Source organism: Euprymna scolopes, chromosome 26 (assembly GCF_053919585.1).
Source record: "Euprymna scolopes isolate OS-2025 chromosome 26, ASM5391958v1, whole genome shotgun sequence".
NCBI lineage: Eukaryota > Metazoa > Mollusca > Cephalopoda > Sepiida > Sepiolidae > Euprymna > Euprymna scolopes.
The window spans coordinates 51,053,016-51,077,320 of record NC_136507.1 but is presented as its reverse complement, the minus strand read 5'-3'; the positions used below and the strand labels follow the sequence as shown (position 1 = coordinate 51,077,320).

At 32.0% G+C, this 24,305-nt stretch overlaps 1 protein-coding gene across 1 annotated transcript in view; it reads left to right on the top strand.

The window, feature by feature from the left end:
* The window catches only part of LOC145248035 (abasic site processing protein HMCES-like), a 77,649-nt gene that overhangs the window by 36,673 nt on the left and 16,671 nt on the right, over nt 1–24,305 (top strand). Inside the window, exons 3-4 of the mRNA XM_080109759.1 lie at nt 10,918–11,139; nt 20,211–20,425. Coding sequence (XP_079965885.1) covers nt 10,918–11,139; nt 20,211–20,425 — 437 coding nt within the window. The remainder of the gene's footprint in view (nt 1–10,917; nt 11,140–20,210; nt 20,426–24,305) is intronic.

Here is a 24,305-nt window from a genome sequence, read left to right as displayed (position 1 = left end):
TTTAAAAAAAGGCTGAACAATTAACATCATTGTATGTAGATGAAAATGTCAATTTACAAAACAAGAGTTTATAATGGAAAGAATGCAAATATGCTTTACCAATGTTTTAATGATATAATTCACAAATCGATCAGGAAAAATGTAACTTATTAAATCAATCAACAGATTCAGATGCTGTCTCTTTCAGTCTCCTTTATTCCCGGTTTGGTAATGACTATCTGTGAATGAAATACCAAATGTTTGTCTGGAATTGTGAGAGTAACTAAGTAAAGCATGCTATTTGCCAGTGATGAGAGATGAAACAAAAGTGACTAGTAATAATAGCACAAGGTTGTTTGATCAACCGCAACAGTTATGGTTAAACAAGAATTTTTATGAGATTAATTTGTTCAGATTTTGATCATTTTTTATACCCCATAATATCAAAATGAAAAATTATTCTAATCCCATTATTTAAATCGTGTAGACTGATTTCATACAGTTTACTCCATAGCAATATGTTTTGTTTGATATTAGGAGTCCAACATTTCGCTGATGAAAAAATTCAAGAGTAACTCAGTCTTATGAACCAATCCCGATAAGGATACTTTCACTAATTTTAAATTAAATTTTAACGCCATCTTTTAGAAATAATAGACAATATTCAATTGATACTATTATCTATAATAGTGGATTTCATTATCTTACTCAAATAAAAACATGCAGGGGTACGCGGCATTGTTTGGGGTCCTGATTTCCATAAAGGACATTAAAATAAAAGTAAAATAAAGCAATTTACATAATAATTTAATTTGAAATGGTTTAGTTTATTTCATTACAAAATCGAGGTGAGATTCAAACTCAAAAGCTCTACCTCTTAAGCATGACATGCTAACCAATTCAGCCACCAAATCAACTCTCTCTCTTTCTCAGTTGATTATTGGTTAAAACCAGAAAAAGTAGCATTCTTTCTGACTTCCTTTTCCCTATCTTTACTTTCTCTTTCTTTCACCTTATCAGCCAATAACAATGAAAGACAGGAGAGAAAGAAAGCATAAAAGACAAATCAATACTCTCTTTCTTCTCTTTTAAAACCATTAAAACCAGAACAGGTGATATTCTATCATCATACTCACTCTCTTTCTTTACTTTCTCTTTCTTTAAAAACCTTCATAAAAGAAGTCCAGTAACATTCTCAGGAAACTTTAATATTGTCTAATTGCTTAACTAAAATGTTGTTTAAGTTTCTTTTGATTACTAATATGAAGTGATTAATTCCTATTTCATTCATATAAATTATTTTCTTAAAGCATGGATATAAAAAGATAGCATTAAAAATACTCAATTGAAATACTGTTAACTTTTTAAAAAGACAAGTCTTTCTCGTCCATTTCGATTGGTAACCAATAAAAATGCTTGAAGTACGGGTGAAGGAGGAATGGATATTAACAGTGAAATTTGAAAAAAAATATTACTTTAATTAGATTTTTTTCTTGCTGCAGACTTAGGATTATACAAGAGTTTGTTCCTCCAGCTTCATCTATGATTTTAGTAAGATTGTAGTCAAGTAATCTTTTGGTCAGATTAAACATGAAATTCAAATAGATTAGAAATGAAATTATTGCTTTTAAGAACACCAACTAATATTTTCCATACCTGGCTGATTCAAACTCCAAAACTCTACCTTTTAAGCATCTTTTGTATCTACTTTTTGTTATTAAAGCTATTAATATTCAAAGAAGGAACTTGCAAAAAGCCGCATGAATTTTTTGTGAAGAATGGAAAAGTATTAGTCAAAAGACATGAAGAAATTTGTAGGACTACTGTAAATTCCTATACGTTATGATTAGCAATAATGATTACACAATGAAATAAGTGATGATTTGATAAATGTATTGTGAACTTACACATTGTTAAACAATTTTTTTGTGGAGTATTTTTACTGATTACCTTTTGTTTCATCTGATTATTTGAATAAAGGGTTAAATATAGATATTATTAGCAGTAAAAGTTTAATTAACGTGTTAGAAATGCATAAAGAAACAGAAGTTTGGTCACATTTTTTATTTAAAAGAAATTTATTTTAATTATTTACTAAAATATTTCATAATTTTTGGTTCTCTAATATTTTCAAATTAACCTTATGAAATGTTTTCAAAGATGTGGCTAAACTCCTATGTAAAATTTGTTCCAAGCCATGTACATGCACATCAACATCAACTTCAGACTTACAACAACAATCAACAACACCGGATGTATCTTTTTTTTTTCTTTATCCACGACGGCTCAGAAAAATGAAGAGAAAAAATATTTAAAAATAAAAACAGTTTCCTTTGAAAAAAGGTGTATTACAACACAAAAAGTCTCAGAAAATTAAAAAAAAAAAATGTTTTTAATCATTTAATAAAATATTTCATAACATTTTTTGGTTTACATTTTTTTGGTTTCATTTTTTTTTTTTTGCCTAAAGAAACATTTCTGTGATGTGTTGTAAAATTTTGTATAGCACTATATGTGTATCCAACATGAGCTGTTGTTCAAATTTTCAACTGTGCACTAAACCCTCACCTATTCTTTTTGTAATATTGCAAAAATTAAATTACAAGATTGTTATAAGACTTTAGTATTTATTTTAAACTCAAATTTTAAAATATTTTAAACATAAATATTTTTGTATTTTTAAAAACGATAAATCACTCTGGTTGATACTTAATTAATTTTGTAAAAAAAAAACATCTGTGCATCAGTGTCCAATGTCATACAACTGTACCAACTTACAAAAACATTCATACATTTTTAGCGTTATTTAATTTTGATAAATATATACTCTTTATATACACCTTTCAATATAGACATAGACAACAAAAAAGTTCATCACTTCCATTATCTGCAAGTCTGCTCCATTTGATAGATCTTTCATTTTGGAAGAAGCGGCAGTTAGCATAGCACATCTATGCTTCATAAACATTCATTGGATACTTCTTACATCACTGACCGAATAGCTCAGTTGGGTACACATTATACCAAAGAACTAAAGCTCCCGGTTTCAATCTCTGGTTTTGGCATCCAATGTTTTTTTTTGTTTGTTTGTTTTTTTGTTTTTTGTTTTTTTTAATCAAACACATTCGCAAATACGTATTTCAGTTTATTCAAAGTCTGAAATTTTAATAAATATACATAGAGATGTAACTTAAACACTTTTTTTTTAATATTATTCAATTATAAATGTAATAGTGTAAAATGAATTAAAGTCTTATGAAATTAAATTCATCAAAATGCATTTTGATTTATTCCTAAACAAGTCAACTATTTTAATCTTTGTTTAATAGTTGACAGAAATAAATTGTTTTATGACTATTGGATATTTGACCAGAATTTAGAAGTCCTATTAAAAAAAAAAACAAAGACCCCAAGCAATGCCAGGTATAATATTATCCCATCTTCAGGCTAAGATCAAAATACAGTATCTGTTCAGGTCTGAGGAAATATTTTTATTCTCATTCAATCTAATTTTTTTCTGGAAGTTGAATTTTCCCCATATTAAAAACCAATCTAGTGTCCAATTTTTTTCTCAACATTAGCTGTCCCTAAGATATGATAAGATCGAAACGCGTTTTTTTTCTTTCCTTTTTTTATTTTTCAGTTGAATACAATTTATAGTTTAGGTGAGAATAAGATGATAAAAAGGCTTGACTTACTTGAAAAAGCCGAAAACTGAAATACTTCAAACAACGACCAAACATAGAAATAGTTGACATTATCTTTGTGCCATTATTCATCAGGATGCTTCTTCAAAGGTACGTAGGTATTTTGACCTACTTTCACCTCTATTCGATCTCGATATGTCCGGAACACTTAATTAGTTAGATTAAAGTTTCAAAGAACTTTTGATTCCAGCAGATCAAGTGGGGAAGAGGAAGGGGTTATTATTGGGCTGTGGCAGAAGTCGACACTCACCGGAAAATTCTTTTCTTATGTGCGATGCAAACCGTTTTATTTCTGTAAGAACTGAATATCTGTTGACAACGTAATCCATAAGCATCTGTTTTATTGTTTGTTTGTTTTTTGTCTTTTTGACAAAACAAATATCAAGCGATTTCCTTACTTGCAATCTGTTATTTTGAAAAGAAAAATAATCAAAAAAGTAAACAATGATAGTTCCGATGACGATTTTCACTTTAGTTTTGTAAATTTCATTGAACTGTGCAAATTTTTATACTGCTTGCTTTTTTGGTTTTTGTTTTGTTTTTGAAAAGGGGAAATCCTCCATGTTTTGTACATTTGTTTCTTGCAATGCACCAAATTCGACTAATCAATTGCACTCACAGCTGTTGCTAAATGTACCTTCGATTTCATGAGAATTTATTTTTATTTTAAACAATAAATTGTTATAAGTCAAACAGGTGTTTCCATTGCTGCTTATATAAAACCACTACCTTGCCTAGCATTACCCTCCCACCCAACGATGTGTGTCAAATAGATCGAACAAAAATCTATATTATTATATAAAGGGCAGTTGCCTACTTGCGTGTGTGTGTGTGTGTGCATCTACTTAAAAGTTAGAAACTACACAAGATACACTCACAAAGCTGATATATCTCTTACAGTATTGCATCGGATAAAATATGGGCAAGTTTCTTTTTGTAATTTTTATTCTTTGAGAGTAAATGGGAACAAAATTATTCGTGGAGTGGGGTGGCATTCAGATAAACTTTTTCTTTTTTTTAGGTAAAATGATACTTGTGAAGGGGAGAGAAAAAAATATGAAACTATGTGCTCCCCCACTCAACAACAATCATCGACCTTGATTTCCATTGTCTGCTTCTCTTTCATCTTCTATTCTAGCCGTATCATTGTCTCTCACATTGGCAGCTGCATGTATGAAAAAATATAAAAAAGAAGAAAGAACAACATGCCAATGACTGGTCTTTTTGGATGTGTATAAAAAAATAATACAAGAGAAAATACATAAACCACAACACCAACATATGTAAATATTAGTTGTACTCTGGGTGTATGTGTGACACCATCACTAACGTTCACATCTTAGTCTTCTGTCGAGACCATGTTCATCAGTTGATATCAGTTCATCCTGATATGCTTTGAACCACAACTTGCATTCAACTGTCCAAAACTAGAAACTGTCTTTGATTGTTACAAACTCAAGACTATCCATAATTTGTCCCTTAATGTTGTAAACTGTTACTCCTAAAATGATTCAAAAACTAACTCTGAATATACTGACTTGCAGTCCAATACCAATTGTGTGCCTTGGTTACCCCCCCCCCCAATTGTCTTTCTACTAATTTTCATATACCTTTGTTCTGTTGATAAACTTATTTCCTTTTTTTATTTTTATGTATATATATATTTTTTTACTTCCTGACATTTTATGGGGGAACATTGATAATATCACAAAAGATATACACACTTTTTAATTCTTTTATTTTGTTGTCTATGTGTCCCAAGAAAGGAAAGTTGTGTGTGTATGCCTGTCTGGCTAGAAGTCAGGAACTATTATGATACACTTATACACCTTACATCATTGGATTCAGCACGACTCTGACCTGATTATGGCAAAAATAAAAAATAAAACTAATATTCCTTTCCCTGGGTCCCTAAAACCTAAATTAGTGCATAGGAGATCAAAAATATTATTTTTTTTATTCTTACTGGTAGTTGTTATGAGAACAATACAGAAATTAGGTCAAACAGCAGTCCCTCGTTTTTTTCTTGCTTTATTTCTTTTTATTATATTGAACCAGAGAGAGAGAAATGTTATGCACACTATTTTTAACTCTTTTATTTTCCATGGCCCAGGATGGTATTGTGTGACCTTTTTAGTATAGGCTTAAAACATGTGTGGTTATCCCCATCAGAATGATGTTTAGTTTGCAGAAGATAAAGCTTGTTTATACTGCTATATTATTTGCAGGCATGGACCATCAACATATCAAAGCGCTAGAGAGGTTCTGTTAAACATTTCTTGAAAGGATCCTAAACATTAATTGACAATCGTTCACAGCAGATATTGATGTTTTACAGCAAGTTGGTGTCTTTGGCACAGAAATGAATGTAATATGTTGTTAAATACAATGAGATGGACACTTGGCCAGAATGAAAAATGCTATCCCCCCCCCCATAAGCAATTGTATTGTGAGGAACTACAGCATAATAAATGTTTGACACACAAACTAATGGAAACATTTTAAGAATGTTGTCAAAGACAATCTGAAGACCCTGAGTATGAATGTGAAGGATGTTTATAAAGCTATTGGTTTGGTGGAAGCACAACTGTGATGGTAAATTCCATTTCAACAACGACAGCAACAGAAATAAAATATTGCACATTCTCTTTTAAACATATATAAAACAATTTAATAAAAACTATCATTTTGTGAATTTAATGAACTAAATCAATTGAATTATATATATATATATATATATATATATATATTTTTTTTTTTTTTGATGCTGCACAAGGACAGAGTTAGACATAAGATTGGTTTTAAATGTGGGAAAAATCCAGCTTTCCAAAAAGAGCCCTCTGGATTGAAACAAAAATAAAAATTATCTCAGTCTAGAATTTCTTCACTGATTGAAGACAAAATAGACTAAGTGCAGTATCAGAACAGATCCTACACTTTGCTCCTAGCCAAAAGATCTTTTTATGCTGATTACTGACATAAAATTGTTGCATATTCCTTTTCTGTTAGTGCCTAATAAGATGTTAATATGATTTGAACTCACTTTTTAAATATGTATTTTCATTATATCACATTGGTTCATAACACAATCTCTTTGTTATACTAAGAAAATGTTAACAAAAACTAAAATTGCCTACCCCCCCCCTTACAAAAAAGACATTTGATCATCATTTAACCACAAATAACAAAAAAATCTGTTGATTTTATGACCATTACATTTGTCATATAATTGCATTGAAACATCGGGTCTCATTATGTCATCAAAGTTAAGCAACATGGAGCCTGTCCATTATCAGATGGGTGACCATTTGGGAATACTAGGCACTATATGTCATCTTCCCATTGGCCATGACCAATGGGAAGATGACATACAGTGCCTAGTATTCCCAAATGGTCACCCATCTGATAATGGACAGGCTCCATGTTGCTTAACTTTGATGACATAATGAGACCCAATGTTTCAATGCAATTATATATACATGCAGCTGTGAATTTCATATTCCCTGTAAACATTCTCCTTTGGAGGAAGCTGACATGTCTTGCTTAGGACTAATACTACACTAGTTATTACCAGTTCGTTTTTTTTTATAAATGCTATTCAGCATAAAATTAACTAAAGATATACAACTTTGCCATATTTGTGTGATATCAAAACTTGGACAAAGTGGTAAATGTCCAATTCCACCATTTTAAATTGGGGTCATTTCAGTACAACACTTAGTAAATGTTCTACACGGTTTCCCACCATGAATCCTTTGTGAATAACATGATATCATAAGGAAAACAAATTATTTGGATAATTAAAACCATATAAAGCATTTTTTAGTAAACAAAGGTCAAAGTTTAAGGTCAAGATCAACTTACCTTATTTTACATCTAAGATTAAAAATACATATGATACATTCTAGATGCACCCAAGTAATTTAAAATGATATATAAATATGTTTTGGAGTACAAAAATACCATAGATTTTAAATTTTGTATCAATAGTTATAACTTAAGAACTGCTCAGTTTTGTGAAGTAAGACTTGTGCCATCCAATTCACACACACATATATATGTCTTCTAACCAGCAGTAATTATTACTTCCTACACTGATGATTAAGTGAGCATGAAACATTAGTGACTTTAAGTATAAAAATAATTGTTAATATTTAAGTATTTTAGTTATAAAGCCCCTTTAAAGTTGTTCTCTTTAGTGAATTAAGAAAAACTTTGATTTCACCTGAAAATTCATAGCCTGTGTCATATCTGTAAGGACATTCTTCTTACATAGCTATCAGGTTGGCAAGAAAGTTCTATTTTCAAATGAACATGTCTCGACTTAAACAAAAAATTTATTGATTGAAATATGTACCATCAAAATCAACACACTTTTACCAACGCAAAACAAATGTATTTATGCCAGTAACATAAAATCTTGAATTCTGGTGGCAATGAAGTCACTGAAGGCATTTTTTATATCGCTTAGGTTTTGGAAGCATTTCTTGAATGTTTTCGAGATGCTTGAAAAAATGGTAGTCAGTAAATTAGAGATCTGGAGAGTATGACGGATGAGGCAGAACTTTGTAGCCCAATTCGTTCAACTTCTGCAAGGTTGGTTTAGCAATATGTGGTCAGGCATTGTCGTCGAGGAGAATTAGGCCTTTTCTGTTGACTAATGCTGGGTTATTGAAGTTCCTGGTGCATTTCATCCATTTGTTAGTACTTCTCAGCTGCAATGGTTTCACCTGCATTCAAAAAAACTCTAATGGATGAGACCAGTCACACACCACCAAACAGTCAACATGACCTTCTTTTGGTGCAACTCTGGCGTCGAGAAGTGTTGTAGAGCTTCGTCGGCATCTAACCACTGAGCTGAGCATTGCCGGTTGTCGTAAGAACCCACTTTACATCGCAAGTCACAGCCTGGTTGAGAAACAGGTCATTCTTGTTGCGTAAAAGAAAGGAAGATGACACTTCATAATGATGTTTCTTTTGGTTGTTGTTCAATTCGTGAGGCCCTCATTTATCAAGTGTTTTTTTGTCTCTCTTAAGCAGTTTGAAATCGTTGTATATGTTACGTCTAATTCAGAAGCAAGTTCTCAAACATTTGTAAATGGATTGGCTTTGACTAACGTTCTTATTTGATTGTTGTGAACATCTGATGGCTGACCACTATGCTCATCATCTTAAAGATTCGCATTGCTGCCACAAAATTTCTTAAACCATCATTATGCTGTGCATTCAGTAGTGGTTCCTGGGCCAAATGTTTCATTGATATCATGAGCTGTTTCAGTAACTTTTTGGCCGAGCTTGAATTGAAATAAGAAAATTGTATGAATTCCATCTTGTATTCATCATTCTGAAAAGAATTCATCATTTTTTTAAAAACGATTGTAATTTAAATGATTAGATAGAGCGAAAAACGCTCTTTAAAATGATGCATAAAGTAAAGGTATTATAACAAAAACTTATTTGGAATTAAAATTAAAAATTCTGCAAGAACTTTCATGTCTATCTAATAAAAATAAGTCTCTTTACTCATTTAATATTATTATTTTTATATACAAGCATTATTGGTCCACCGACTTAGTCGAATTTGGACCTTAGAACTCACCCTTGTCTATTCGTTCGTTCGTTCCCAAAATTCTCAATAACTACTCATTACATTTTTCTGAAATTTCACATGAAGTTACAACTATCCAAGGAAGGAAATGTAACATTCTCAGATTTTTGATAAAAATTCTGTTTGCGTCACCAGGGGGTAAAAAGGTGGTAAAAATGGCCAAAAATAGGACATAGAATTTCTTTCTGACCATTAGATTTTGCTGAAAATTACCCAAAAGCAAGATCACATATCTGGAAACATAATATTTGACCCTAGGAAAATTCTGGGGCTTCAGCCCCAGGGTGTTTTAGAGGTGAAAAATGCATCTTTTGGGGCTAATTTTTATTTTTCTCCTAAAATTCATACTTGTGTCTAAATAGGGGTTTAAAAAGGTACCGAACTAAAAAAATTAAGGCATCGTTTGTTATGAAATGGTGTCATTTGGCTGTTTTAACCCAATGTTTTACATCAGGCCAGGAGTTTAAATGATCAAAATAGGTAACAGTTCTACAACTGATTTTGGGTAACAGTACAAGGGAAGTAACTCTTGTAGACTCGATTTTACAAATATTGATTATATATTTGTAGATTAAACTTTAATATATGCGATTGGTTTACAATGTAAGGTTACAAACTAGTAAGCAGGCAACTCATTATTTTTTTAATGCCTTCTACACATGAATGAAGATCTGACCTTAATCTTACCATACCCTCATGGGGAGACAAGTAAATAAGAACATGTCAATTCGGATTTGTTTTACAATCCGAATTGACTATGTATGTATTCCAATTCATGTTTGTTACCTGTGAATGTTAGGCCGAGGAGTTTAAATGATAAACTCTCAGCTAGTGTTCATAGGTAGTCGTGGAGATTTCGTCAGTGATAAGAACCTTTAAATTTCTTTACTTTGTATGTAGATCATTTAGAGTTTTATCAGAAAGATTCTTTCTTGATCTGCCATGAAAAATAGAAATATGAAAAGCCGTGTGAAGTGTGGTGCGGTTTATTTTACTGGCTGCATACTAGTGGAAGCTACAACAATCCATATCATTGGGAGAAAGTGTTTGTTTGAGGTAGTCTCCGCTATAAGGTTAACCACATGACTCTTTCCAGTCCCACCACAAAAAAGATGACAAAGGCATCAGTTGGGGAACCATATAGTTTTTGGCTTATTATTATATAGAAGTAAAGAAACTTGTTTGTTTAATTTTCACATGTGTTCATAGTATGACACAAATATATAAATTAGATAACAATACTTAAAAAAAGAATCAGTCTTTCTCTAAATGCTCATAGAGGCATTAAAAATATTAGTGGCTGAGTCAACATAGAGAGGAGGTAAGAGAAATACATAGAGGGAGATGCTGACTTATTAGGTTAATTACAAACTCAATTCTTAATAGAAAAAGGCTAGCAACATCTCTTCTGTGAGAAAAAAGATCATCCATCATTAGATTATGAAGCCGATTTATGTGGTTATTGAAGTGTACTGAGAGTGTTCTAGTGTGTTGCTATGGAAATATTCACCCTAAAACTATGGGGGGGGGGAATAATAGTGATGTGATTGTAAAAACACTTGCAGATCTGCGTTTCCCATGCACTGAAATGCATAACTTAACTGCATTATGCTTCATTTGCAGGCCTGTTATGTTATCAAGCAAGCACTTTGCATCAGAGCTTGAACCTATTACTGAACGAGTTATCCAACCGATGTACTGGGGCCTCGTACCCTCTTGGCATAAGGGTGATCCAAAGAAAGTAGCCTATGGTACAAACAACTGCAAGTCAGAAACCATGTTAGAAAAAAGAACCTTCAAAACTCCTTTGGAAAAAGGACGTCGATGTGTTGTCTTGGCGGAAGGGTAAGCTTTTTATTTCTTTATTTTTGTTTTATTTAAATAATTTCTTTATAATTTTGTTTGATTCATTTTAATAAAATCATGTTTTATTTCATTTGATTAATAGCATATAATATAAAATAATAATATAAAATAATAATGTGAAATAATAATTGCATGTTTTATTTTCAGATGTACAATATTCAAGAATTTTGGAACACAACTGTTATGCATGATAGGGTTCAAATGTGGGCTATATTTAGTTTAATTTAGTTTTATGTAAAGAGGGAGGAGGTGAAGTTCTTTGTGAAAATTCATATAAAATCTCCAATTTTTTATGAAATTTTTATAATAGGTATTAAATACCAATTAATATTTTCCAAATTTCCATTTCTTTGGAGTATTTAAAAGGGGTTTTAGCATGTATAATTTGAGTACAACTTCCCATTTGAAAATTCAAATATATCAGATTTACATCGAATTTGATCCATGGTCAATTAGGCAAGATTTCCTTAATTTCAATTTCTTAAGACCCCTTAAGCTTAAGTCTTAAATTTGAAACATTTTCTAAAATACCATGCAATAAATTCTAATCAAAATTAGATTAAGGATTTTAGGCAGAAAGTTTAGTATCATTATATCTTGCTTTTAATCTTTATAAGATGACATAAAATTGGTGTAAAACTATTCTGTTTAGGAAATTAATTTATCCATCTTGGGATGAGTATTTTATGTTCTTCATTAAATATATATTATCAATATAGTAGTCTTTATAGTTATTAACTTGCAGTGGATTGTTGTTTTATAAAACTGCTGCAGTGTTTTAAGCAGAATGTGCGGCATTATCGATGTAAAAATTGGCATTAAAATTGGAAAAAGGTTGTGAAAATGAAGAAAAAAAAAAGGTTAAGAGAATTTATTATTGTTAAACCTTAAAAAGTGTAGAAAGACGTGACGTTTTTGAAGAGGAAATTGAATTAAGCTTTTGTTTTCAGTGTTACTTGGAAGGTTAGGTTGCAAGGTAAGGTTGGAGTTAGTGTGATGGAATTATACATCCATTCATGATTGTTGTATGAAGAATGTGACATTTGAACATTTCAGGAAATGACACCAGGGATACACAGCATCCCAGAATGTCTACCAAACTGCCAATCACTGCACAGCATTTTTTATTTTCGTTTTCTTTTTTCTGTTTGTGTTTTTACTTTTTAGGTTTGAAGTTTTTTGATTATTTGTTTTTTTTAGATAGATTTTTTTCTTTTTCATTTTAAATATTTGGGAGGGCTTTTATACTAAAACTTAAAGTTTATTTTTACTCATATTATGTTTTTTTTCATTTACCGTTAGAAACTCGTTGAATGATGATAATGAAATTGTTCTGTACAGTGCTTAAGTATATTACAACACATCAAATGTGTATGTGTGCATGTGGATGAAAGGGGAGATCAGGTGTAGTTAGGGTAAATTTCAAGAAGCATGAGTGTTTTAAAGGATGTAGTGTCTCCATAGGCACATCTGTTTCAGAAATTCTGAGCATGAAAAAATGTTTTCAAAAGTCATAGGAGCTGTGCCGTTTTCTGGCTATGTAGGTATGTACACATCTGTTAAACATGATGATCAATAAAGCACTCAAAGTTGTTGTTGGCAAGATAGTTAAAAATTTTGGAAGTGTTTACTAAATGTATTACTAGATGTCAGATGTTCAATGGCTCTAAGTTCAGAGAAATAAGACATTCTGAGTAGGCAGGTGTCTCATGGAGAGTATTTGCTTGGTTACACATATCTGGTTGCGTGAATGGTTTCCGGTGATTAATGATCTGAGTAAGATGTCCTTAAAACTGGTAATACAAATTCTATGTGCAGTCACACCATAGTCGTATGCAGTTGTGAATAGATAGCTAGAGAGTGAGTGGCTAACAAAAGTTTTGCTAAATGATGCAAAGACATTCTCAGTTTTCTTCAGTTTTAGAGATGTGCTTTTTCCAATGCAAAGCGTCGCTGATAGTAATTCCCAGGCAACCTTCACAAGAAGACTTTTTGATATTAATGTTAAAGAGGGAGTATGCGGATGCTGGATTTTTTATCCCAAAATCCATGATAGTATATTTGTCCACAGCTTCAGTTGCTAGCTTGTAATCGATTGCTGCATTTTGTCCAAGTTTAAAAGAAAAAAAATGATAAAATTCAAGTCGTTATTTTACTGATTTTAGAAATCTTCTCATTTGTATTCTTTTTCAATTTTTAGAAGAAAACAAACGTTTAGAAAATTATGTAATATTTTAATTGGATCATTAAGTTTGTTTAGTCAATCCATTTTCTGCATTGAATGAAAATAAAAATATTGAAAATGTTGTATGTTGTTCTAATATTTTTTTTATATAATGAGGGTATGATTAAAGAAAATTTGAAAGTTCTATTTATAGACAATGGCAATAGGAACTGACCAATCAAATGGAGCCATATTCTGCTAGCAACCAATCAGAAACCGGAATCACTCCATCAAAATCTTGTATCTTTTAGAATTCCCACTCATAATTTTTTGTGTTTACACAAGAAAGATCTTTGTTCTTTGTCTGCGAACTTTCAGCTTATACAGATTAGCTACCCACTGAAAACTCTTTTTCATCTTCAGGACTTATACAGATGAGTTACCCATCGGAAACTCTTCTGAAATTAAACATGACTTTAGGTCCTGGATATGACCTTAAACTATATTCGATGGTGAGGCCCCAGTTTGCGGGCTTTGGGGAGTGTGGAGCTACCCTTTAATTGCCATTGCTCCCAGGTCCACTCTGACCCGGAGTGGTAGTACCTGTTAGAGTCCTAACTATGGGTTAAATAGAAACCGACTTGAAAAAAAAAAAAATTCTATTAAACAATTTTTCTTCAAAATCACTGGGTTTGGCATTAAATAACCTGAAAAGGGGCTGAAATGCCGAAAAATAAATAAAAATAAACATGACTTCAATATTTTCTAGCAATAAAACAATGACTGTTGAATATTCATGGACAATTTGAGTATAGACTGAAGTTTATTTGTACTAAACCTGATTAGATTGCAGAAAAAATTTAATTTTATTAATGGTTCTGTGGGTGATTTTAAGAGGGCTCACCCTTTATTTTCACCTTTCTTTTATTTTTTTTTATTTTTAATGTATATTTTTATCTTTATTTTGTTATTTTTAATAAATTTAATAAACATAATACGTATGTCAAGAAAAACAAGCAACTAATATTGGGGTGACTATTTTTATCTTTATTTTATTATTTGTTAAGGTCTATTTAAATTGAAATAGATCTTTTAGCTTTTGAGATCTCTGTGGTCATGTTTGCGTGGCTTTTTTGAACTTGTGAATTATTAAGGTACATTAATCTTGAATCTTGTTTATGCTGAAGATCATCCAAGTAGAACCAAATATTCCAACCTCTTTGGTTCATTAAAGAAAATAATTGAAGAAAAAAAAGAAAATATTTACATCAACAAAAATAACTTCGGGATTTTTTTTTTTCTCCTTATTTAAAAAATTTTTTTTTTTTTGTACAGTTAAATTTTACAAATAGGCAAAAAACAACCTTTTGTATAAACAAAGGTTGTATTTTGTTTGTTTGTAAATCTTTTTTTTTTTAAACTCCATAATTATTGTCACTAGAACAAATACCTTCCCTAAATTGCAAAATTGTAATCCAATCAAATTCAAGTCACTTGTTTCTTCTTTATGGATAAGTCCAACATTTTGAAAAAGAAGGAAGACATTTAAAAGATGAGAAATTAAAAATAAAATAAAAAGATTTTTATTATTATTTATATCATTTGGGTCATTTTCACTATGTTTTGATTAGTGTAACCACCAATCTTCAAGTGAATCTTTTTAAACTTGAGAATCTCTGTCAAACTGTATAAAATTTCAAACTGAATCCGGAGTTCAAAAAGAAGTACTTAGAGAAAGTCTGGGTTTATATCATTGAAAATGTTGTGAAAATAGCAACTTATATGACAATATTTGTCTCGCTTTTTAGTTTACTTCAAAATGTTTAGTCAAATTCACAGGTAATAATAAGTATTACTTAACAAGGATCATGATCTGAATGCTTTTACCTTGATCCCCCAATCAGATGAGGATACAAAACTGACTCAAGTGTCTGCGAATGTAGAGAGGAGAACCATATGCTGTGAAACTGCCTTGTCTGCCCTCTACTGCCCAATCAGTACAGCTTGAAAGATCGTGCAGAATGCCACAATAATGCAAAGGACTGCATAAAAAAAGTGTGACACTGTTATATGACCATATGCCTCAAAGACACATAAAGAAGTTCATATGATCCAAAATAAGAAGAAATTGGATAGAAAATAAAGAAAAAAAACTGATTTACAACATATCAACATTTTGGGGGGTTATTTAATGCCAAAACATAATGCAACTGATTATGAATTCGATATTCCCATGAAACTTCCACCTTTGGAAGAATCTGGTTCAATCCACCTAGGGTGAGTGTTGTGTTGAAATGGGAAAACATGATACATATTATAAATGATTTAACCAGTTGCTATTTTACTTGTATGTGCAGGATAGTGTTATCAATTGTATTACATTATATGTGAATGCAATAGATCTAATTGGATTTAAACTCTGGTTAGATGATCCCATAGTTTTCCTTGGTATCCATTACACCAATTATGTTAAAATAAAGAGAATGAAAAGAAAGATGAAGACATGTGAATCATAGTTGTTATGGCTGTTAAGTTGTTTCTGGTTATCACAAGAGAAAACTCAAACGGTCTGACCACTCCTATCTAGCAGGATCTTGCATTACTTTCGCACTAACGTCCAAACTGCAACTGATCACTTTAAACTCTTTTATGCTGCATTATTAAATTAAAGAATCCACTATTTACATTTTTATCAAACGATAAATAAATCTGGGGTCAAACCTTGTCAATCATATCTAAGGAACCGTATAAATTTGGCAAATCATAGATATACACTTAACTGCTAAAAGCATATTAGTGCTAAGTGTAGATTAGTTTTCTCAGTTTTCTACAATGCAATATCTTAAAATGTAACCAAATTTTTCAACTTTTGTGTGTGGAATAAAAATGTTTATGTAGCCTTTTCTTTCTTTTTTTAACTAAGGAGTCATTACTTATGAAGTCTAAAAGCTATTTGAGGATAAGGGTTAATAAGATGCAGTTGAATGAATGGAATGAACAAAATTTGATTATTTATAAAGAAAGTTTATAACAAGTATTTGTTGATATTGGATTTAAAGACAACCACATTGTAGCTAGCTGTGAAGCAGTCTTTAGTAATGTGTTTTACGAATAAGAAATTCTTTAAAAGAAAATTTCATGAAAATTGCATTTGATGTTAACACATGGTGGAAGAAAAAAGTGTTTTGCAGCTGTGGTAGAAGACAAGTGTTGCTGTGAATGTCTTATTAGTATTTGTTAACATTAGATTTGAAGACGACTGTATTGTAGCCCACAAGGAAACAATTCTTCTCATTTTCTAGCATTTATGAATGAAAGGAATAGACTTATTTTTTCTGCAGTTACAAAAATGTTAAAAATGTAGAAAAGAACTTTGTAAACGTACAAAAACAACTAATAAAGTAAGACTTGTACCTTTATTAAGTATTGTAGAGAAGTACTGACACCACTTCCTTTAATAGACTATCCTGAATAGGTTATTAGTGGCAACGATGCTGGAGTATAACAGTAGTTCAAGAACAACCAGGTCATTCCTCACACATAAGCCGAGTTACCCAACTACCTATTGCATTGTCCACTTACAATCATAAACCATTTTATGTTTGTATGTTAGCCATTTGTGTTAGTTATATTTATTTCTCTCCCATGACGAGATGATGTGACACAGGGGTCAGAAAGTGAGATTTAAGAATCAGTATATTAGATGAAGAATAATTTATCTGCAAAAAATGTTTGTACAGCCCTGTTGGTATTCTCCAGTAAGAGCACCTTAGACGATTAGCAATAAACTAATCCCTTCTCAAAGAGAAAAGACAAAACCTGAAAAGATGGGCCTCCTAGAACTCTGCAGAACTGAAGTGATACCTCAGTCAACAAAAAACGAGCCATTTCAACATTGGCTTTGGTGCCAAGGAAAAGCTCCCAGCTGTTTATGTTATTCTTATACTAGCAGGCCACTTCCTTATAAAAAAACGGCTTTCAGAATAGATACCCCCAACCTCCCCATGTTAAGAATGGCTTTCGGAATAGACACCTCCAACCATCGAAATGTACTTGTCTCTGCCAAATTTGAATGAGATTTTCGTAATCAACATAGTCAAAAACCTATAAAAGTTGTCACGTTAAAGAAAATTGTGGAGGTGGTGCTAATATAAAAATTTACCTACAAAAAAAATCTTATTGTCTTCTGCATAGAGCGACACTAATCAGTTAATGTTTAATTTTGTTTGTTTGTTTGTTTGTTTGTTTTCAGCACGATTGTAATATGTAGAGAGCAATGACAATCAGTTAATATGTTTGATTTTTTTTTTTTTTTTTTTTTAGAATTTTCTTCTGTAGAGAGCGATGCCATATTGTATAATTTCTGGAGCATTTGTTTACTTATTCTAGAAGTGGATTTTTTTTTTTTTTTTTTACATAGGCATCACCACATTATCAAGGCCAAGAGGCCACTCAAGGATAAGGGTTAAAGAGTGTACAGTAGAAATTGGACAATATAGTAATCATTAGTAATGAAAATTTGGTAAATTTGATAACTTATATGGAACGGCTCATCAAGAACTTATTTACGTTAGACTTGAACACAGCCATATTGTAGTCAGCCGGAAAGCAGGAAAACGGAAGACAATTCCACAGGCGTGCAGTTCTAAGAAAGAAGCTTTGTTCATGGAATCTACGTTTAGGTTTAGGCACAGATAAAGAGTGGGGGGAATTATTGATAGTGTTTTCAGCTAGACGAGTGTTTCTTGTGAAAGTTTGGCGAGGGGGGACCATAGATTGAAGCTCAGTCAAACACTTTCCATGAAAATAACGATACATCAGAGACAAACTCGCAACATCCCTTCTGTGAGATAGAGGTTGCAAGGAGGAGAAAAGGACATCTCCTACGAGGCTACAAAGTCTATTTTGAACTCTATCAAGAAGGATTCCAGAATATGCGAATATCAGCCAATCAAAATGGGCAGAATTTGAGAAGAAAGAATTCATTATTTTTGAATCGGGAAATGGAAAGATTATGTTATGCGTATGTATGTAATAACCAGTTAATAGCGGTGCAAGCACTATATTGTAGGAAAATATAAAATTTGACCTGGTCTCAACTGGTAGTGGTGGGGACACTAAATATTGAGAGAGAAAAATAGGAACTTCTTCCTCTGTAGATATGGCGACTGTGATGGTGTTGCTCATTGGGTGCAATGTAGCATTTTAGTATCACTAGTGAATGTGGCAGAAATGGTGGTCATAAGCTACATAAGATAGTGGCTATCGGGGTGAATGAATTGAATTTGTATGTGGTATCTGTTGTTGCAAACCCACGGTACTTTGGTCCAGAGGGGAATTTCTGCTATCAAAATATTATATATGGAGATAACTTTGTATCACATTATAAAAATAAAGCCATTTTGTTTTTGTTTCTTTGTTAACTATACTAGTTTTCTAAAAATCTAATATCCTAAGAACAGATATGTTGAACTTAAGAACCTATACAAAATATTAAAACTGAATCCTTTAAATAATCTATGAGAGTAAAATGTTCTTATTCCGTCATCCATGGCCAGGCAGAAGTCTTAATTTTTTTTTTTATTCTTAGTTATTATCACCTGTAGTAAAGATTGAACCTCCATTCTCCTGAAAACTGTCACTTGATTCCTTGGTGTCATGGTTAAAGGTTAATAATCAGCTCAAAAAAAGAACAGATATACTTGAAGACTGTTGAAAGTTATATCATCTGAAACCTTGTGAAAATAATAATCAAGAAGAAAATAGTTCAAATTAACAATCATCATCTAAAAACTTCCGAAACATGAAAAACTTTTATAGAAATGCATCGATGCATCTGAAAATGCTTTACCAAATTTAAGCATAAAAGAACTGAAAATTCCATTTTAAAGTAAAGTGTGGCTGTAGTAGTAGTAGTAGTAGCAGTAGCGATTACAGAGGACTACATCAGCGACAGTTCATGGTTTATAATTTTGAATTTACATTTGATTTTATAATCTTGGCACTGATTAGTATAAGCATTCAACTTCCTTTCTAGTTTGCCCAATCAGAAGCTATCTTTCAGGTAAGCTGGCCACATGATAAAAGTTGATAAAAAGAGATAATACATGGCTTACTTCCTCTTTTCCGGATAGAAAACCAAAAAGAGCTGATTTATTCTGTGGTGTCCGGCCCTGGGGTTCAACATGGAGCACCATGCACTCAACATGGCTACTATAGTCGAACTCATGTGGGCTTACACACACACACACACACACACACACACACACACACACACACACACACACGATCCTGACTTTAACACGAGTGTACAACATAAATGAACACTTCCTTCTTTACAAACATGAGATTCATCCTTTCTTTAGAAATAAACACTTTTCTTTCCTACTAAAAAAAAGACGTTCATTTAAGATCATATGGAGTTTCTAACCTTTTTCTTTTTGCTTATACTTGTAGACTTATTTAATTGCTAACACTCTTCTCTTTTCTATTTGTCTTTTATTAACACGTTAACAAAGATGATCAATAAAGTTGTTTTAAATAAGACCAACTGAAATAGAGGGACAAAGCCTTTTATAAAAGTTGTTTGTGTAGTCGTTAAATAAGTGTACATCAATCCATCCATAGCCTTGAGCCCCTAAGGGGCATAGGCCATCTACAACTTTGTAGATGCTTTTGTAGCAACTGAGTTCTTTTTACAGGGTGAGGGTGCTGGCCTCATGCCCAACCTTCCCAGAAGGGACATACAGCTAGGTCACCCATCTAGAACTGGCCATGCTCAACGTTGCTTAACTTTGGTAATCTGGTGAGAACTGGTGTGCCAACGTGATTGTGCTGTACAAGTGTATATGTGCATCTGTTATGTTTTTTATTTATTCTTTTGTAGGTTTTATGAATGGAAGAAAGAGGGGTCAGTGAAGCAGCCTTACTTTTTCTCCTCAATCAAGAAAGAAAGCAAGGAAGACCTGCCGGACATAAAACCAGGAAATGACAACATTTTAAAATCTGAACAAAAGGTTCCTAAAATTAAAATGGAGTTGGAAATAAAATCTGAACCCAATGAAAATGAAACAACAGAGAAAGATGAAAAAGAAGGGAGCGGTAAGTGAAAGGAAATTCACACTTTTTTTTTTCTTTTTTTATTCAGACAAAAATCAAATCAAATCCAAACAATGTAATATTCTGTTTATTCAAATCGTCCACCTGTGAGACAATCTTTGTAAAACAATTGTAGATACATATGTGTGTTCCTGTCTTTGAATTAATCAACGTTTCTCATATTGTGTTAGATATAAAACCAGGTGTCATCTTGCCGATCTCTCACCATCTTTGTTCCCTCAAGAAGACACAGTGTCAATTTTTAAGGTCATGTAGTAATAATCTTGGTGGGGCATTAAGATCATGAAATAGTGACCGTGGAAATTTACACTTTTAGTATGATTGTCTCTTCCAGTGTTACTGATAAGTTTTTAATGTGGTGAGTTCATAGAACACACAGGTGGTGATTTGACTGGGACCCTGAGCAATCCAGTTTTTTTAATTTTTTTGATTTTTCAGTGAATTGCCTTCTAATACAAGAATATTTTTCTCATTGTGAAAATAATTTTAAAAAATTAAATTGACAAAACAAAGATGTTTTTTTTTCTTTTTTTTTCTACCCCCACCTCGTCATCATTTTTTCATAAAAATTTACCCATCAATGAAGATGCATATGAGACGATCAATAATTGTAAAATTTGCTTATTTTGAAAAGTTATTTTATTTTTGTTTTTATTTTTGTTTTTTTTTCTTTTGCACATAACCAAAATCATAGTTGTTGTATAAGTTTTTTTAGTTTTTTTTTTTACAAGGGTAAAATTAGGGCACACACTATCCTTTTAGAATTATCAGAGATGCAGAAAGATGGCAATAAAAGAGAAGAATAAAAAAGATTATAGAAATGTATCTAGTGTTTTTTAAAAAAACGTTTGTGAAAGTTTGGACAGTTTAGAGAGATGTGTGCAGAAGAGGAGACTTTGTTTGGTCATATTGAAAAAATGAAAGTTGTAGAATTAGTAGATGTAGTACTATCTGGGGTAGAAAGGTTAGTTGGCAGGGAAGGTCAAGGAAAAGATGCCAGAATATAATAAGGATAGCGTTTAAAGACATGATCAGATTTAGGTAAGTTTGGAAGTCAATTTCTAAAAACTGCCCAACACCTGCCAGCATGTAAAAAAGCATTAAACCGAATATGATGCTACCGATCATAATAAACATTTTCTTGCATTTGTAAACAAGTACTATTCATTTTGTCAGAATCAATTTAGTAAAAATAGTTGTAGCATGCAAATTTACATTGTCTTTAGTCAAAGCTGAGAGCAATGCCAGATTAAGCTATCACAATGTCTGTCACATATTTTAGGGCATGGTTCTCTCAATAACAACTTTAGTCTTAGTTGCATGAAAAAGAAATTTTTAAAATTAAAACATTTTTTTAAATGATAAATATTAGAGCACCGTAAAAGCACTGGAAGAAACAATAAAAGATAGAAAGAAATGTCTTAAAATATTAAATCTCTGAGAACCTTGTATGTTTGTCTGATAGAGAAAATTGACAATAATTGCTGTTTGCAAACATTTGATACCAATGGGAATCATCTCCTTTGAAACATAATAGGGAACAGGGAATAAAACAAGACCGGTAGTCAACCATCTTGGTTGTAACATATACACTTTGTCTTGCCTCATTTCCTAACAAAACAATAACAAAAGAAAAACAATGACAAAACAATATATTCAAGAGTTATCTCCATTGATCCCAGAAGAATTTGATGATATAAATACTTCATTATTTGATTGTGTATAAATAATATTTTCATATAAAAATATTTTCTATTTTTCAATGCTAAGTTGCTTTGAAAAAAAAAATCAAATTTTCTAACAAAATCGATTGAATTTTTGTGGCATTATCAGCAGATTTTGTCAACACATATCACCCTAAATATGTTTTTAAAAGAAAAAATCTTTTGTCAACAAAATATATTGATTACCTGATAGAAACACCGATTACTGTAAACTGAATGGTGCATATTGATATAATTAGCTACATGTAAATTGCATATTGCTTTCAAACTTCAGGGCTTAAACTTCTGTTTTTTTTTGAACTGCTGGAATGCTCAGTGGTAGGAAGGTTTCTCTTCAGATTCTAACAGTAATCAACCACCATGACTGCATCCCAGTGATCTTGATACCTGGTTTCCATCTCTTTAAGGTCCTGATGGAATCTATGCTCGTCTTCTAAATGTTCCACACATGCATAAATGTGAACAAAAACATCAAAAAAAACATATGTAGCCATAGCTCAAAACCTTGACCTGATTAAGCAAAACTAATGTGATTTTTGGATTCAGTGTATCAAATTTGCCCTAAATCAGGTGAAAAAACGCAGGCAACATTTGTTGTTGGCCGATGTTATTTAAGCTTAACAAAAACTTGTTTACATTGGACTTGTAGTCAGCTGGAAAGCAGGCCAGTGATAAGAAGTTCCACGGGTGGGCAGTTCTAGGAAAGAAGTTTTATTCATGGAATTTGCATTTAGATTGAGGCACACAGACAGTAGGAGACAGTTGTAGCTAGTGGTTGTAGAGATGAGTGCTTGCTGTGAAAGTTTGGCAAGGAAGAAAGGGACACTACAGATTAGATCCCAGATGAGCACTTGTCATGAAAATAACAATAGAACAGAGACAGATCTGCAATGTCTCTTTTGTGGGAAAAAGTTTGCAAGGAGAAAATGGCATCACCTACTAGATTTTAAAGCTAGTTTGGAACTCTGTCAAAGTTAGGGTTAGGGTGCTCCAAGCAGCAACTTGTAATGTAGAATTATTCAGCTGAACATGAATTCTTAAAGGGAAACATGTGTTCGAAATCAGCGTTCTTAAATTAAATTTCAACAATAGATGTACACTTGAAAAATGAGATAAATTGGTTTCATTACTTTCTAGACACACAGCGTAGCATCAAATTCCTAACAAATGAGGCTCAACTTGTTTTGTTTTTTGGAAACAAGAAATGTATCTCTAACTGCACAATCCACCACTAATTATGGTAACGAGCACAGAATAATAAACTTACAAGGCGTCTGTTTGTTTTTATTGCTTTTTCTTGTTCTTGGTTGCCGCGCCCTCTGCCTTCATTCAACAGGAAAGCTCACTGTTGTTTTGTTGTTTGAGAAGAGGAAAGAATCCGCCATTATATTGAAGAGGTAAAAATAACCAAGTACTTGTTTAAAAAGAAATTGGAGTCATTTACTCTGTTAGAAAATGGCCTTCAACAGTTAAAGTCAGCCTAAACCATCAATTCCTGATAGCTGTTGCAGAAGAACAGTTGGACTGGTGGGGGTTACCGTTCAATTGGTCGAGGGTATGGATGAGGGTAGGACAGTTTGTAAGTGTGACCCTAACTTTTCAAAAGAGCAATGGCTTCCCTTCACAATCCCAATTATTAATGGACTTCATTTTATTCTCCAATGTTGATTTTTAATGGAACTCATAAAATATCTCTCTCATCTATTTATTTTTTGTCTTTTTTTTTCATCCTTCTTCTTTTTTCTACCATTCCTCTTCCTCTCCTCTTCTTTCTTTTCCTTTCCTCCCTTTATTTCTCTTCCCACCCACTATTTTTTCTCCCTCATCCCCCCCCCGTTCTTTCTTCTCCCTCTTCTTTCTCTATATTATTTTCTTTCTTTTTATTTTTCCCTCTTTTTCTCCTTTCTCTTTCTGCTTTCCCTCCTTCTTTTTCTTCCTCTTTTTCTTGTCCTTTTCTCTCTTTTTCATTTCTTTCCATTACATCATTTATTAACTTATCACCTTATTCTCCTTAACTTTCCTTATTCTACTTTTAAAATCCTCCATTTTTTTCACCCTTTTTTCTCTCTCATTTTTCAAACATTTCAAACATTTATTTTCATCTCATTTTCTTTGAAATTTTTGTTATTGTTTATAAG